At 48.0% G+C, this 14,910-nt stretch overlaps 5 protein-coding genes across 5 annotated transcripts; 1 reads left to right on the top strand and 4 right to left on the bottom strand.

Annotated features, from left to right (window-relative positions):
• Window positions 1-1,572: 1,572 nt before the first annotated feature.
• Window positions 1,573-2,777, bottom strand: N7511_000783 (uncharacterized protein; the record flags this gene model as incomplete). Its single annotated transcript, XM_057123208.1, has 4 exons — window positions 1,573-1,702; window positions 1,765-2,178; window positions 2,228-2,428; window positions 2,485-2,777. The coding sequence occupies 4 exons, from the start codon at window positions 2,775-2,777 to the stop codon at window positions 1,573-1,575; spliced, it is 1,038 nt and encodes a 345-aa protein (XP_056988941.1).
• Window positions 2,778-3,584: 807 nt separating this feature from the next.
• Window positions 3,585-4,937, top strand: N7511_000782 (UDP-Glycosyltransferase/glycogen phosphorylase; the record flags this gene model as incomplete). Its single annotated transcript, XM_057123207.1, has 1 exon — window positions 3,585-4,937. One exon carries the CDS (start codon window positions 3,585-3,587, stop codon window positions 4,935-4,937), a length of 1,353 nt encoding a protein of 450 aa, XP_056988940.1.
• A 364-nt stretch (window positions 4,938-5,301) lies between these two features.
• On the bottom strand, window positions 5,302-10,103 carry N7511_000781 (uncharacterized protein; the record flags this gene model as incomplete). Its single annotated transcript, XM_057123206.1, has 3 exons — window positions 5,302-7,107; window positions 7,163-9,706; window positions 9,744-10,103. 3 exons carry the CDS (start codon window positions 10,101-10,103, stop codon window positions 5,302-5,304), a joined length of 4,710 nt encoding a protein of 1,569 aa, XP_056988939.1.
• Window positions 10,104-12,128: 2,025 nt separating this feature from the next.
• N7511_000780 (uncharacterized protein) lies at window positions 12,129-12,506 on the bottom strand (the record flags this gene model as incomplete). The annotated part of the gene is made up of 1 exon (XM_057123205.1): window positions 12,129-12,506. One exon carries the CDS (start codon window positions 12,504-12,506, stop codon window positions 12,129-12,131), a length of 378 nt encoding a protein of 125 aa, XP_056988938.1.
• Window positions 12,507-13,307: 801 nt separating this feature from the next.
• Window positions 13,308-14,876, bottom strand: N7511_000779 (aldehyde dehydrogenase family protein; the record flags this gene model as incomplete). Its single annotated transcript, XM_057123204.1, has 3 exons — window positions 13,308-13,931; window positions 14,017-14,796; window positions 14,847-14,876. 3 exons carry the CDS (start codon window positions 14,874-14,876, stop codon window positions 13,308-13,310), a joined length of 1,434 nt encoding a protein of 477 aa, XP_056988937.1.
• Between the last annotated feature and the right edge of the window lie 34 nt (window positions 14,877-14,910).

Here is a 14,910-nt window from a genome sequence, read left to right as displayed (position 1 = left end):
GAGCCAACTGCGATTGCATATGTGGCGTCACTTAGTCCAGCTGAAGGTTTAGATCTTGGAAATTGGAACTGACATGGTTCAAAGTGGAGATAGTGCACGGACAGCCTGCAAGTGCTCAGATCTGATATTCGAACAAATAGGATGCTGTCAATGGCAAGAGATAGATCACCCAAAGAGCGGTGAGTTAGACCAGTTTGTCAGCTGCGCGGCCGGGCGTCCCGAGCCGCCAACCCTACAGTAGCGCCCAAGCTCCGAACCTTGATTCATATCCTCTTGATTCCATACGGACCTGCAGCCATGAATACCCGGTTAAATTATCCATATCTCCACAGATAGTCCGGAAAAAAGGTCCGGGCTACCGAATAGACCTCGCTTGATTACGATTGCTTTTTCGGCTACGGTTTACCTGCAGCCAAGGATCCAGAGGTGGGTATTTTACGAGATTTCACATGTAATACAGAGAGTAATATACATACCGCGCTGTAATACTGTATTTACCACTGCCATTCAATTCTCTTGCGCGGTTTACAGTACGTCTGGGAGTTACCTTCACCTCCACCTCCGCATCCGCCACCTGCACCTGCACCTGGACCTGGACCTGGACCTGCACCATCAATGCTCCAATCTCGATAGACCCGCCGAGATCGTCCTTCGCCCGGCAAACGTACCGTACACGCACGGTCCCCAGTTTTCGAAGAGATCAAGGGGGTAGGTGCTTTGCATGTACACTACGTAAGATTATCCTAACACCTGAGAGCTTGCTCGGCGTTCCTCCTAGAGATGATAGGTATTCCGACTGCCACAGCATCAGCTGGGGTACAAGCAGATCCACTGATGCAAAGGACCCAATTCCAAGAACTACTAGCGTGTCTAGTATGAAGGCTCGGTGGTGGGTGATAGATCCGAATCGGCCGGTATAGCCGCTGTGCTCGAGCATCTAGACCGTGTGCTAAGGTGCTAAGAGGACCTGTATGAGAAGATGGGAGATGAATTCACCAGGGATCCACTTGCAAAAGAGAGCAATGATGCCCCCCCAATGCAACATTCGTAGTAGACGAACATGGAAATTGAAGTGGCTTCCAACATGCCACTAGCATCGTGTTCGAAACTGTGATCAATGACGTGTCCGACTCTATTGCTGGATTGCGATAGAATCTGTGCTGTAGTTTAGTTCTACTTTTACCGCAGCTTTCTGTAAAACTACGAATGTAAAGAGAGGTACGAATCTAGGTAAAAAGGTGCCTCAATATACAAGGAATGAAGCTACAGTAGATACCAAAGTGATGGAGATACAGGTGTTGAAATTGAATGTCATAAGGAGGTGGCGTGGATCGAACGTCGAACGACTCAAAAGCTAAGTTGAAAGGTTTTACTACAGTATCCAATCTCTTCGTTTCTGCTATATGATACTAATATTTACAATCCCGGAATAAGTCTTTTGGTTCCCTAAACGTCGGACTGTAACAAAATGCATTCACAGAAAATGAAAGATGATTAGATCAAAGAACATTGAACCCTAACGAAATCATGCCTGATTGCAGTGCAAGGCTCATACCAGCACGAATCGCGAAATCAGTAAGGCTTTATACCTGCTAGTTTGAGAACCGCGTCGGTCAGGATGGGCCTTTCAAATGGCTCACTCCGGTCTTTCGGACACAGTTTGCCATTTCGGATGGGATTATCTGTTGATGGGTATATGTTGCTATGTTCCCACTCAATTAGCCCTTATCCCAACAAGTCACATATGGAAATGAAGTAACCCACCGATGAGGTAAGTGAGTATTGTTCATATAATTCTCAAAGCAGTACTTCTTCATCTCCAAGGCCTTCTCAGTCGCAAGTCGCTTAGGCATCATACAGATATACTGCGCGTGACGGATCTGATATCCCTCCGCAAAACAAGAGTGGTGGACTGTTCGAGAATCCCAGAGAACCAAGTCGCCAGGACCAAGGATGAGCTTGGTGAACTCGTAGCCTCTTTCTTCGAACCATTTTACATGGTCCTCGTGGAACTTGAAGAATTCTTGGTGCTTGTGGTCGAAGTTTGCTGTGTCCTCATTCTTGCGCTTTTCAGCAAAGAATTCGTTGAAAGCTTTTGCGGAGCCTTTCATCCATATCAGACCTCCATCTTTAGGGCCACTTGGGGCAAAGTTCAAAAGTCCTTGGACACATGATATTCTGCAATAACAGTTAGTCGTTAGCCGTAGACAGGAAAGACTTGGCGTACCCCTTCACGTCTGGGTTATGGTCGCAGTGCGGCCATGGGGTCCATTTGACATCTTTTCGCCGTGGTAGATCAATCTTGATTCCGTCAAAGGAGCATAAAAGTTCCTCAGTCTCCCACAGCTTTGCGAAAGCATCCATAACTCCAGGCTCGGTGCGTGCTTCCCAAACACTCTTCTCATGGGTCACACCGTAGAAGTATTTCCTGCCATATCATTAGTAGAAACTTCGCAGCCTTTCCGGTCATCAAAAGCTTCTTACCCTCCCCTGAAGCTAACAGGCAGATGCTCCTCTGTCCAAGTACTCTCATCATTCTCATCAAAGCCAAGTTCAAAGTTCTTGATCCACTCTATTTGCTTGTCGGCGTAATACTTTGCTCGCTCGGGGCTGATAACATTCCTGAGAATAATGCATCCATCGCGATGGAATTCATCACGCCAATCACCGTAGTGCTCCTGAGGGGTGAAGTCAACTTCAATCTGTTCTTTCTCTTCACTTTTGAGTGGCTCATTGGTTGCTTTCGTTGCCGTATTGATGGTAGTTGTCGTAGTCATGATTGCAAAGGGCTTTGGTCAAATTATTGAATCGCTAAGTTGTGGTATAAAGTAAGAAACTCTGGGGTACTTTTGAAACAAATCAACATCATGCCAGCTGCAAACCCGCCCAGTATTCGGAACTACAGCGGGCTGCCCCGGCAAGATGCGTGGTGAGCGACTTGCCTAGGTCCGTGTTGCCACCCAAGACCAGCCCCACGTAGTGCAAAATCAATATGCTCAATTCCTGTTGTAAAAAGAAATGTCATTCTCAGTACCGCCGGGGCATGAAACCCCATCAGTGTTTGGGGCTTGGAGTGGGGTTGTTTGGGATCAGCATTTGTCTGTGACCTGGGGGGCATTAACACCAGGGACAAGTGATATCATTACCGTATACCAGTAGCTTTTATTACTCCTAGTATTAGAGTATGCTCACTGTTACTAAAAACGGAGGTGCGTCGTTCGAACAGTTCGAAATAAAAATGTTGTTCCGAAAACAAGTCTCACACTAGTATTCTGATTGTGACGGTGCCGTTTCTGAGCTGATCTGTTGTACTATACTAGGGTTGCGCTGATTTCTCGTGTCCACCCAGACATGCTGCATAGAAAAGTCGTATTTTTTGGATCAATACAAGGTGAATACTGGTATTCCCTACTATACTTTCCAACTCGAAGTAGTGAGGTCGTCGCCATATATCTTCCTTGGGATGATCTTCACATTCGACAATTTTTGCTCAGCTTCGCAGTCAATTCAAACAATTCATCTATCAAGCTCTATTTCAACTATTTTTTTTCTGTCCGACCCTTGCAACTGTCATCAATCCCATCATGAGGACTTTACCGTCATTGTCGAAAGAGCAGGTGCACGTTGTCATCGGTTCCACGCACCGATTTTCCCACCTAGAAAAGGCAAAAGTCATTGGATCAGGCCTAATTGAACGAGGATACTGTGTCACCATTCTGGCCGGTGAATCGGTTCGAGATGAGGTTGAGTCCATCGGCGCCCTCTTTGCGCCAATGCAAGGCCGTGCGGGCGGGAGCCCTACGAAGACCGAGTACAACCACCCTCCACCTGCGTGGGCCAAAGAGATGGAAATATCTGCCCTCAAAAACTTCTTTATTGGCACTATTCCGGACGAATACAAAAGCGTCCAAGATGTGTTGAAGACACTGCAACGAACAGAAGGACCTCAAACAAAAATCATTTACATCGACGACATCATTTGTGGCGCTATGCTCCCGGTCTACTTCGGTGCTCCTGGCGCCATAAAGCCCCAGGCGGTTATCAAAATCGGCACGACGCCTATTCCGCATGATAGCGCTGATACTGCTACGTGGACCTTGGGCATTCCTTCCAAATCGACAATTCCGGACAGTGCCGAGGATTTGTGGGAAGTAAAGAGAGAAATCTACCGATCAGAAGATGTTCAAGATAAACTCCGAAGTGTACTTCATGAGGCGGGAGTGCCAGCCCATAAGCTCGAATCATTGCCACGGTTCATGCATAGCCAAGGGACATGCTGCGATGCCTATCTTGCTCTGTCGATCCCAGAATTTGAATACCCGCGGACCGAAGCTGCAGAGTCTATTCACTTTGTTGGCGCCCTACCCACTGTTGGAAGCGTTCCTTCAAACCTCCCCGAATGGTGGAACGAGGTCATTCATGCGCAAGGCCAGGAAAGGAAGCCGATTGTAGTTGTCAGTCAAGGGGCTGTCAACAACGATCCGACAGACCTGATTCTTCCCACTATCGAGGCACTGAAGGACGAGAATGTCACTGTTATTGCTACTCTAGTCAGGGGGCCGAAGATAACAGTCGACTTGCCAAGCAATGTGAGGTTGGCACAGTTCATTCCTTTTGATATACTGCTTCAGTACACGGATGTGTTGGTCTCGAACGGAGGGTTCGGAACCGTTCAGATGGCCCTTGCTCGTGGAGTCCCAATGGTTCTTGCCGGTGTCTACTTCGATAAATATTATACAAATTCGCGGGCTGCTTCGATTGGGGCAGCTATCAACCTTGGGTGCGAAAGAGTGCAGCCTTGTGCAGTGAAGAAGGCAGTGTGCGATATTTTGTCTGACAAGGAAAGAAAAGAGCGGTGTCTGGAAATAAAGGAAAGATATGGGGAGTATAACGCATTAGATCAGATTGCTGGTTTTGTTGATGCGTTCTCAGGTTAGCTGAGAAGTGATGGGATACGAAAGCGCAATTGATAAACCACCAGTGGGAGTGTTGGGAGATGTATGCACGGTTATTGGGGCCTGTCAAAGAGATCTTCTTAGATAGTGGTTCTTCTTCCTCTCTTTCTCCTTCTCTCCTCTTTTGACCCAATTTTGTTGGCAATCAATACCAGATTTTAAAGCTACTCCCTCCTGTTTATCTATCACCTGTATTGCATGATTGCAGACAGTACAAGATATTGAAACGTTCTACATAAAATAGTCTTTTTAAATCAGATGAAGCCAAACTGGAGATTTCGCGATAAACGCCATGAACCAAATTTGAAAACTTAAATTATGCCATTATATGTAAAGCAAGCATTGCCTATAGTGTCTTTGCTGAATTCTCATCATAAATGATCTTCTCAACCACAGCCTTCTCCCCACTGTTTTCCACAAGACTCTTGAAGAACCCGCTTTCAATCTCCATCAGCTCTTGCGGGCTCCCAAACTCCACCGCACGTCCGGCATCCATGACCAGGATACGGTCGAAATCAGCGATTGTGCTCAACCGATGCGCAATCACCAGCAACGAAGAGGCATTACGTCCAAATTCAACGCGAATAGACTTCTGAATCAGCCCGTCTGTTTCCATGTCTACCGCCGACGTGGCTTCGTCCAAGATCATAATCTTGGGTTGCGAGACAATGGCACGCGCAAGGCAAAGCAGCTGGCGTTGACCTTGTGACAAGTTCATCCCACCCTCAGATATTGGGGACGCCAGCGATGAGAACATGTTAGTCTTGCTGATGTCTGTTTCAGACAGCCAGGATTGGTTAACGGAACCGCTCGGTGTATCCTGTGAGGAAGGTATCATGGTATCCTCAGTCGATAGCAAATGTACCCTTTGAAGGGCATTGTATAGCTCCGCGTCTGTATGCTCGTCGAAAGGGTCCATGTTGGACCGTAGCGTGCCAGAAAACAGCACCGGATCCTGCGGAATTACAGCTAACCGGCTGCGTAGAGCGTGTAGCTTTATTTGCGCGATATCTAACCCGCCAATGAAGATGCGGCCTTGTCGCGGCTTTAGAAATTGGAATAACGCTAGGGCTAACGACGACTTCCCTGCGCCTGTACGACCCACGATGCCCACTCGCTGGTTCTCGTCGACGGCAAAGCTGAGTCCGTTAAGTATGGGTGGTAGTTCCGGGGCATAGCCTACTACTAGGTCCTGAACCTCTATGCGACCATTGGTTGGCCAAGCCGCAGGGGGTTGTAGGCCGTCCTGGTCCTCTGTCTCTAGAGCGGTGTACTCCAGCACACGCTCAGTCGCATTCATGTCCATTTCCAAGTTTGCATAGGAACGTATGGCGAGGGAGACGGCAAAGTTGAACTGTAGGGCAAAGCTCATCACAAAGCCGGCCATGGAGGCGGAAATAGTGGGCATGTAGACAACCAGCGCAGCGGTGGTGGTTGTGAATATGGCGCCAGCAAACGTCATGCGAAGACCTAGCCAGCGACTGAGGAGCCATGCATTCCATGATGCTCTGGCGTGGCGATCGATACGCGCATTGAACTGGTCGATGTACACATCGGCCTTGCCGAATGCGCGAATGGTGAGAAGTCCGGTGAGACTTGACCCGAAATGCTCCAACACGGGACTCTTTGCAATGCTTTCAAGGCGCTTTATCTCGCGTGCTCCCGCTAGAAACTTGGAGGAGAGTCGCAGGCAACAGACCAGCAAAATACTGGCAAGCACTAGTAGCCATGGAGACACCATCACGGCAGCGACTAGGATCCCTCCAATTTGTGATGCTCTGGCCGCTAGACCAGACAGTGTGAAGCCGAGTTTCGAATCCAGGACATACATGTCCGAAGTAAAACGGTTGAGGATGCGCCCCATTGGTACCGTGTCAAGCCATCGAAGGGGTGCGCGCAGCACCGGGGTTAGGAGGTCGTCGAACATCTGACGGCAGGATGCAATGGCGGCAACTACCACGGCCAGGTACCGCACCGTCGCAAACGCGCAGGCGGCGACAGAAATGGCCACATAGAGGCCCAGGAAATATTGTAGGCTGCTTTCAGTTTGGACAGATATGAGCTTTGTAACTCCATAACTCATAATTGACTCGGGATTTGCATGATGAAGATGGGAATTGGGGGAGCTTGTCCACACATTGAGCCACCAGGTCTGTAGAATTAGCCATTAGCCGTTGCAAGGACAGATGACTGCACGAAAAACTTACTCGGCCAATCATTAATGCCATGTAGAGAGCATACGCAAGCAGAGCAAACACCCAAAGCCATAGGCGGTTTCCTCGGGCGACGTACGCTTTATATAATGACAGGGAAAGGGCTCCTTTCTTGCGCTTCTCGTCTGATGTGAATTTCTGGGGGGAAGTTTCCGCTGCACTTGCATCGTTGGAATCTCCTACTTGCTCTGTGGAGCCGGAATGTACTTCTTCATGTCGCTGGGTTTTTCTTGCTGGTACCACTTTTTCCTCATCTTCGTCTTCGTTTGATGCTGTCACAGTCACCTCATCTAGAAGGTCAGTCAGGCTTCCACGGTCTATTAAGTCTTTCACTGATCCTGCGTCTTTCATGGTTCCCTGGTCCAGCACAACAAAATAGTCTGCTTGAGGCAAGCATAGTCCCACATGATGGGTGACCAGAATCCTGGTGCGATTCTGGCCTAAGGGCCCAGTCAGGCCATGTTCATAGACATGACGTCCAGTAAAGGTGTCGAGGGCACTGAAGATGTCGTCCATGACGAGAATTCCAGCCCGCGAATATAGCGCCCGGGCAAAGGAAACTCGCCATCTTTGACCTCCGCTCAAATTAACCCCGTTGGCTCCAATATCTGTCATGTCCCCATCAGTGAACATACTGAGGTCCCGATCCAGTCCTGATGCGAAAAGTACATTGCGGTATAGCGTGTTGTCGAACGGTAATCCGAACAAGATGTTCTGCCTAACTGTAGCATTTTCGATCCAGGGATTCTGCGCCACGTACGCAACAGCCGTGTCGATGATCCAATCGGCGGACGTGGCTTGATCGTCATATCGTTCGTCTAGCGAGGGTGCGTGAGGTACCTTGATGGACCCCGTGACCACATCAGCCTCCCCAAGGATAGAGGCCAACAGGAGACTCTTGCCAGTCCCGGTCTTGCCAGAAATGACGCTCAGAGCCTTGGGGGGAAAGTTCAATGTCAGATTTGTCAGGACGAACTGATTCTCGCCGTGCAACTTTTCAGGTCCTCTGGCAGCGCCATCTCCTGGCCACATGATCTCTGCGTTTTCAAAAGAGATCGTATTCACATCTGTTGTATGAGACTCTTTCTCAGGAGACGTGATATACTTATTTATGCGATCCATGCTGACCTTGGCCTCCAGCCCGCGTGTGAAAAGATCAGGCAACGACGACAGCGAGGTCTCCAAAGTCGCAAAGACAGACATGGAGGTAAAAGCAATGGAGGGAGTCAGCTCGCCGTGAATCACCGCATATACGGACAGCGATGCGGCCGAAAGCATGATTGGGACCGAGATCCAGATAAAGACCAGGACACTGTTGTACAACGACACCTTCCATAATACCTGTAGCTCTGCATTGCGCTTCTCGATGATGCGATCCTGCCATTGTTGCTCCATGGCAGAGAATTTGATTTGGCGAATGCCTCGCAGCACCTCGGTCAGCAATCTGGTGCGTCTGTCGGTCGCCTTCATGAGCTCCTCCTGTGCGTCGGAGTATCGTCTGGTTGCATAGACATTAACTGGCGTCGTCAGCCCGGCCACGAATATTCCTGCCAGCAGGCTGCGCCACCCGATCAAACCAACCAAGAAAGCCGACGAAATCACCAGTTGCGCGATAGAAGTAAGGATTTGGTGATTGAACATTGCGAAGTCCGAGACGCGCCTAGCATCCACAGCAGCCAAGTTTATCGTGTTCTGTCCGCTTGTCTCCCTCTCTTTAGAGTCCTCCGCGCCTGTTGATTCTTCAGCGGTCGTGGTGTGCTTCACATCCTTGCATCGCATTGCTTTGGCAAACACTATGGCTGACAACTCCTGGTACACTGGAACTGCGAGTTTTGAGTAGATGAGCCACCAAAGCCACGAGTCAACACCGGATCCAAGCAACAAGAGCAACCCTAACGCGGCTACCCACGGCCACGACTCGGTATTATCCCACGAAACCGCTGAACGGGCTTCCAATGACTTCAGAATACCATAAAGTGCGACCTGTGGGCCAAAGCTCAATACGCATTGGGCTAAACTGAGCACGTACTGCTGTAGGATCGACGGCCAGTGTGCCACGAGGATAGCCTTCCATAGATCTTTCGTTCTCCGCACTTGTTCAAAGCGCGTGTGCAGGTTCTCTGTACGGCTGGAAGCACGGAGGTGAGGAAGGTTGTCAATTCCTATGGAACTCTTATTCTGCCGGGTGTACTGCAGCAAGCCATTCACCCAGCTGTACGTAAAGCGGCTCAACAGAGTTTCGGAGAACTCTTGGTCGACGACTTGGCCATCGTGATAGACGGAAGGGCGACGAGGGATCAAGAGGCAGCACACACTTCGCAAGAGTCCTGCTGTAATCTGCAGAACAAGGAGCCAAGTTGTATGATTTTCCCACTGGGTGTAGTATGTGCGAACTGTCGCGGATCTGAAAATACAGAGCTCGAGGCAAGGAAGGCTAACGGTGAGATTGCTGGTCCAAAAGGCGCAAATGGCAAGATTGTAGCGTTTGACGGAAGATGGTTCGGTGAAAAAGGCGACCGTTTCGAGGCAGAGCACAAACTATTTGCAATCATTAATACCATAATACATAACTTACAGTAGGAATGATCAAACTCACTGAATTGATTCCCAGTAGCCAGATTGGGACAAGTAGTTGAGTCTGAGGCGGGATCAATGCGATGATGGTCAAGGACAGCGCGCAACCGAACCATATCGCTGACAGCAGAGCCAGAGCCAATCGCTGCCATTGATCTGAAAAAGCCTTGATGGATGCCTCCGTTGCCACTCCATCTTCGTCCTCATATAAGCTGTTCGTTGGAGAATCACTGAGCGATAATTTTGACTTCCCTGTCAATCGTCGGACAAGGATAGAAATGGATGAAACCCCGCTAAATGCGAAGACTAGGACGCTCACTGCTTGCGTCACGATCGACGCAACCTCAGGGTGAATGTTCATTTGATATGAATTCCCGACCTTTTGTAATGGTAAATGGAGCCACGGCGAACGCTGTGATTCTGGGGTGGAAGGAATGATTCATTCAGAAAGCATCAGCCAAAACTAACTTGTCTGGATTAGAGAAGGACGGGGGGCTCTTAGATTTGTAAACCCAAACTTGATATTTTTGATGCACGAGTAAGGGGTCGGACCTTGCCTGATGATCATTAATATGATCCATACTGTATTGAATCACACATCTTTCAGACGCGTCATTTTAGTTTGAAGGTCCAGGGTCTTTGCGAACTACTATCGATGTGCACAGCCCCACGCTGGCTTTTTGCTTTTTAGAGTTGAGATCCAGATGAAAGGCATGTTATTGGCCATTGGTTCAGCTGCCCTCGGGCTTCTGAATACATATAAGTCCGATCTGATCTAGTCGCTCGCCTAGGGCGGTCGATCAATGCCACCTGAAGCACTCTTGATGCACGGAGTAGTTGAGTCTGACCTGCAAGCGACCATCTTTGCTTTCCGGGACCATTGCCCAATCTGCGACCCAATTAAAAAGGGTCAAAAAAAGCAACAACCTACAACAGCGAGGATTCGCTGGTGATCACCCAACTAATAACCCCCGGCGTGTGGCTTGAGTACGGCTGAACGGACGGGAACTCCTGTTTTCCACATGCTATGATCATACTGTATTTACCAGATCAGACAGGGAAAAGAACATAAAAGTTTGAGGCCCAGTCCGAAGATATGAGAATTTGTGAGCGCCGCTCTCAGATCGCGCGATGGGGAGTGAGAAGGGTGAGGAGCTACTGTAGGTGAAAATCGCCGAGGTTGTGCATTAAGTTCCCTAGCACTTGTATCACCTAACTAATCCTCCCTCTTAAGTGTGAGACTACGCTAGTCTCGGTTTGTAAATGGGTAAGCGAAATATAAGCCTGATATAGCGTATACAATAAAAAAGGGTGTATATTGTAAGAAAGTAGTCTGAACGCTGTTTCCTAGAATCAGCGTAGCTTGCTATTTTGTCCCTGAATTCACATGACCTTTGTTAGGTGGTAATCATGTAAGCAAGTATGACGTCATCTTAAGGAACTGACACTAGTACGTTCCTTCAGCGTCAGTCTCTATTATAGGAGAACATACTATCCTCCTTCCACCTTAAGTCCATCTTATAATCTCCGCCTAATCACCCGGCACTATCCAACCCGGGATTTTCTTACAGAAACAGATTATGTTCACGTAGGCAAGATTCAATCATAGGGAATTCAATTCCAACTGGCTCTCTAGCCCAAGCCTGAAGTATGACCCTATAGACTATGAAGAACAAGCTCTCGCTCACTTTGAAGTATATACCCTATGAATTCTAGATCTTCAACGTAGCCTACTTGAATTATTTCTTGAGAGGGGGGGGGATGAGGCTTTGCAGGTAAAAATGCACTGACGAGACGCGTATTTCCCATCTTTTCAAGATATACCACACGAGGATGATATTGACCGCGATTTTTACGAACATGGGGACAGATTTCGCAATACTCCACGGAATCATTGCTGATTCCTTGTCGAAATAGTACAAGTTAATCGTTTTCTCCGCCTGATGCTCCTCCCCAGAGCCCTACAAATATAAACATGCTCCGGAGTCCTTCTTAGCATATTAAGTGGGAGAAAAGACAATGTGACCCTTCGATCAAATAAAATTTGGTTAGATAGGTTCCCCATACACTTTACACCCACCGCATTTATATTGGTATTTGGTAGGGTATGCAGTCAAGAAAAGGCAATCAATGATACATTCGACTTGACATACGCTCCTAATTTTTTCTCCCATATTTCTCCCCTTAACGCAGAATACTGAAATTGGGGCTGGGATTACATACTTAGCCTTATAGTACTGTTCTGAACTGATGATAGGGATAGTCTCAAATCACCCAGAGGCTAAGGTACCTTTCCAAGAATATGAGAATCTTTGCCAAAAAAGCTGTCTTTGGTACGTCGTCTCTAATCGCAGAGAGTTCAAGAACCAGTCCCCGTTTCTCATTTCTAAGTCTCATGATAGTACCCTCCGCCTCTGATCTCAACCGATCCCATAGCGTGTTTCAGGATAATTTGATCTTCCATCCCCCATATGGCTCCCACCTCATCAATAGCTTTCAGTTGCAACTCTCCAGGTCCGAAAATATGGAGCATCTGTGCATTTGCGAAGAAATTAGTGAAAAATTCTGTAAAAGCTGTAGAAGATGGGAACGCAAACGAGGTATTCCCGGTCTTTAGGAGAGACCCGTCAGTATCGAAGAACATTAATTCAGCATCAGGCAATGCCACTTGGTCAGATTTGTCCCATTGCTTGGTGTTAATGTATCGGCCGTATTGTGATTTCTTCCGGCAGATTATTTCGGTGATTTCGACGGGAGTTGACATCTTGAGAATATTCTTTATCTAGCAGGTTATTTGATGATTATAGGAATGTTTTTGAAATTTTGCATCCTGATTATTTGGGCAATAAGCGTGAATCTGACCTAGGTAAAGCCCCTTCATAAAGGATACAACGAAAAGGACGAGGACGAAGAATTAAAAGATTCAAGGCACACCAAGGAAATGCGGAGTATCCCTGAGAGGCTCCCCAGTTACTGCCCATGCGAGGCTTGTTGGAGCGTTCTGGGCTAGCCTCGTGTCCGAAGTCCCCAGACCGGGCTTCAGTACACAGTAAGGCAGTTGAGGTCGCAAGTCTTCCAGGAGTAAGTGGAACTCGGTTGCACGTCTTTTACTTTCCCCGCACTTTTCATGATGAAGCAATAACTGCGACGCTCCTTTTGAAGTTTGACAAATGAGCTGGACAGAATGAGTGGTGGGGGTGTGTTGCCAAATATTTCGTCCTACGCGGATGGCACGCAAGAACCGCCGGACTGTCCCTCTTCCCCGGAGACAGATTGGACAGGGCACCAGTCAGGCCAAATAGCCAAGCCAATCCACTGCGCATGATGATCGGGTGGAAAGTTAGTCTGATGAAAAATCTTAGGTCGGGGTGAATACAAGGAAGGAGGCAAAGAAAACAACACCATGTGCCACTCTAGCACCAGCAGGCCGGGGACTTCTTAGCCTCGGTGCCACGAAGCAAACGAACTCATTGCCGGCCCCAGAAGACGGTGATAAAGTCGCAATGTAGTCCAGATCATGTCTTGAAAAGGAATGCTAGAAAAGTAGACATTCGATCATGGTTCTCTATCTCTTCTTATGCCATAAAGTCTGAAGGTTACAATATGAGACTAAACCACTCATCCCCCACTCTGAGCCAATACCACTCCATTTGTGCCCGCCGATAGAGGCATTTGGAGCCACTTCAAAATGGGAATTGATCCAGACACTACCAGCTTGAAGCTGCTTCCCAATTTCACTAGCACGCTTCAGATCCTTTGACCAAACCGATGCGCCGAGGCCGCTCTTTGTCGAGTTTGCCCTTGCAATGACATCTCCTTCGTTCGACCATCTCATCAATGGAATAATCGGGCCAAATGGCTCTTCCTGCACGATTCTTGAACTTTCAGGTGGGTTATCAACTATAGTTGGGTGAATATAGAGACCCTCCGACTCAGTAACTGCTCCCCCTAATGCAACACTCAACCCTTCGGACTTGACTGAGTAAATCAACTCCTTCAGCTTCGCGTACTGCATGGCGTTTTGTATGGGTCCAAAAAAGGTACTTGGCTCGGTGCCATTACCAACCTTGAGAGAGGCGGTATATTCAACAAATGCGGTGCGAAATCGGTCGTATATCTTCTCGTGTATGTATAGACGTTTAATCATCATACACACTTGACTAGAATTCAGAAAACACAAAGTAGCAAGCTGAATGAAATCAAGATTAGAATAAGTCAAAATTTCCAAGGTTATATATAGTATAGCAGACAGCATTGCCGTTGGCAATACCTACCTTGGGTACAATATCATCAATGTCAACGTCCTCGCAGACAATCGCAGGGTCATTTCCTCCCAGCTCCAAAGTGACTCTTTTAAGTGTCTTCGCGCTACTTGCAAGAACCAATTTTCCGGTTTCAGTCGATCCAGTGAAGCTGATCTTGTCGATACCCGGATGGCTTGTGATCCAAGGGCCCAAACTATCATCACCATTCAGCACTTGTATCAGACCAGGAGGGAAAACCTTTGCCGCCAGTTCACCGAGCTTGAGAGCACAATAGGGAGTGAACGGTGATGGTTTTATAATAACGGAGTTTCCCGTATATACGGCAGATGCGATTTTGCCAATAGCAAGCAAAACCGGAAAGTTCCAAGGCACGATGCCAGCAACAACACCTAGCGGCACATAACGTTCGATGACTTGAGAATCATCATCATCGATGACGACTGTTTCTGGAAGTTGGATTGCACAAAGCTCTTTGAGCCATTTCATTGCCATGGTGATTTCGATACTCGCCTGGGAATGAGGTTTCCCCTGCTCTTGGGTAAGGAGCTTAACAAAATCATCCTTATGATCCGCAAGGTCATCACTCAAGGCATGTAGAGCAATTCGGCGCTTTTGAATAGATGATTTGGACCAGTCTCTGTGCGCTTTCCGGGCATAGATAACAGCATAATCGAGATCGTCATGGTTGCAAACTGGAACATCAGGATTCCGCTGGAGGTTGGCGGGGTTGATTCCATGCGTAGTTTGAAGAGAGGCGCACAACTTGTTGTTGATCACATTGAAAAATGCCTTGATGAGTGAGCAAACTACTTCTTCTACCCTTGTTTGTGCTCGCTTACCGAGAAATCGGTCTGGGCTGACGGATCCATGTTGATGGGATGAGAGTGTATACAAGCTGCACAG

Source organism: Penicillium nucicola, assembly GCF_028828085.1.
Source record: "Penicillium nucicola strain IBT 29836 chromosome Unknown utg000001l, whole genome shotgun sequence".
In the NCBI taxonomy this organism is placed as follows: domain Eukaryota; kingdom Fungi; phylum Ascomycota; class Eurotiomycetes; order Eurotiales; family Aspergillaceae; genus Penicillium; species Penicillium nucicola.
This window is presented reverse-complemented; position numbering and strand designations above follow the sequence as displayed.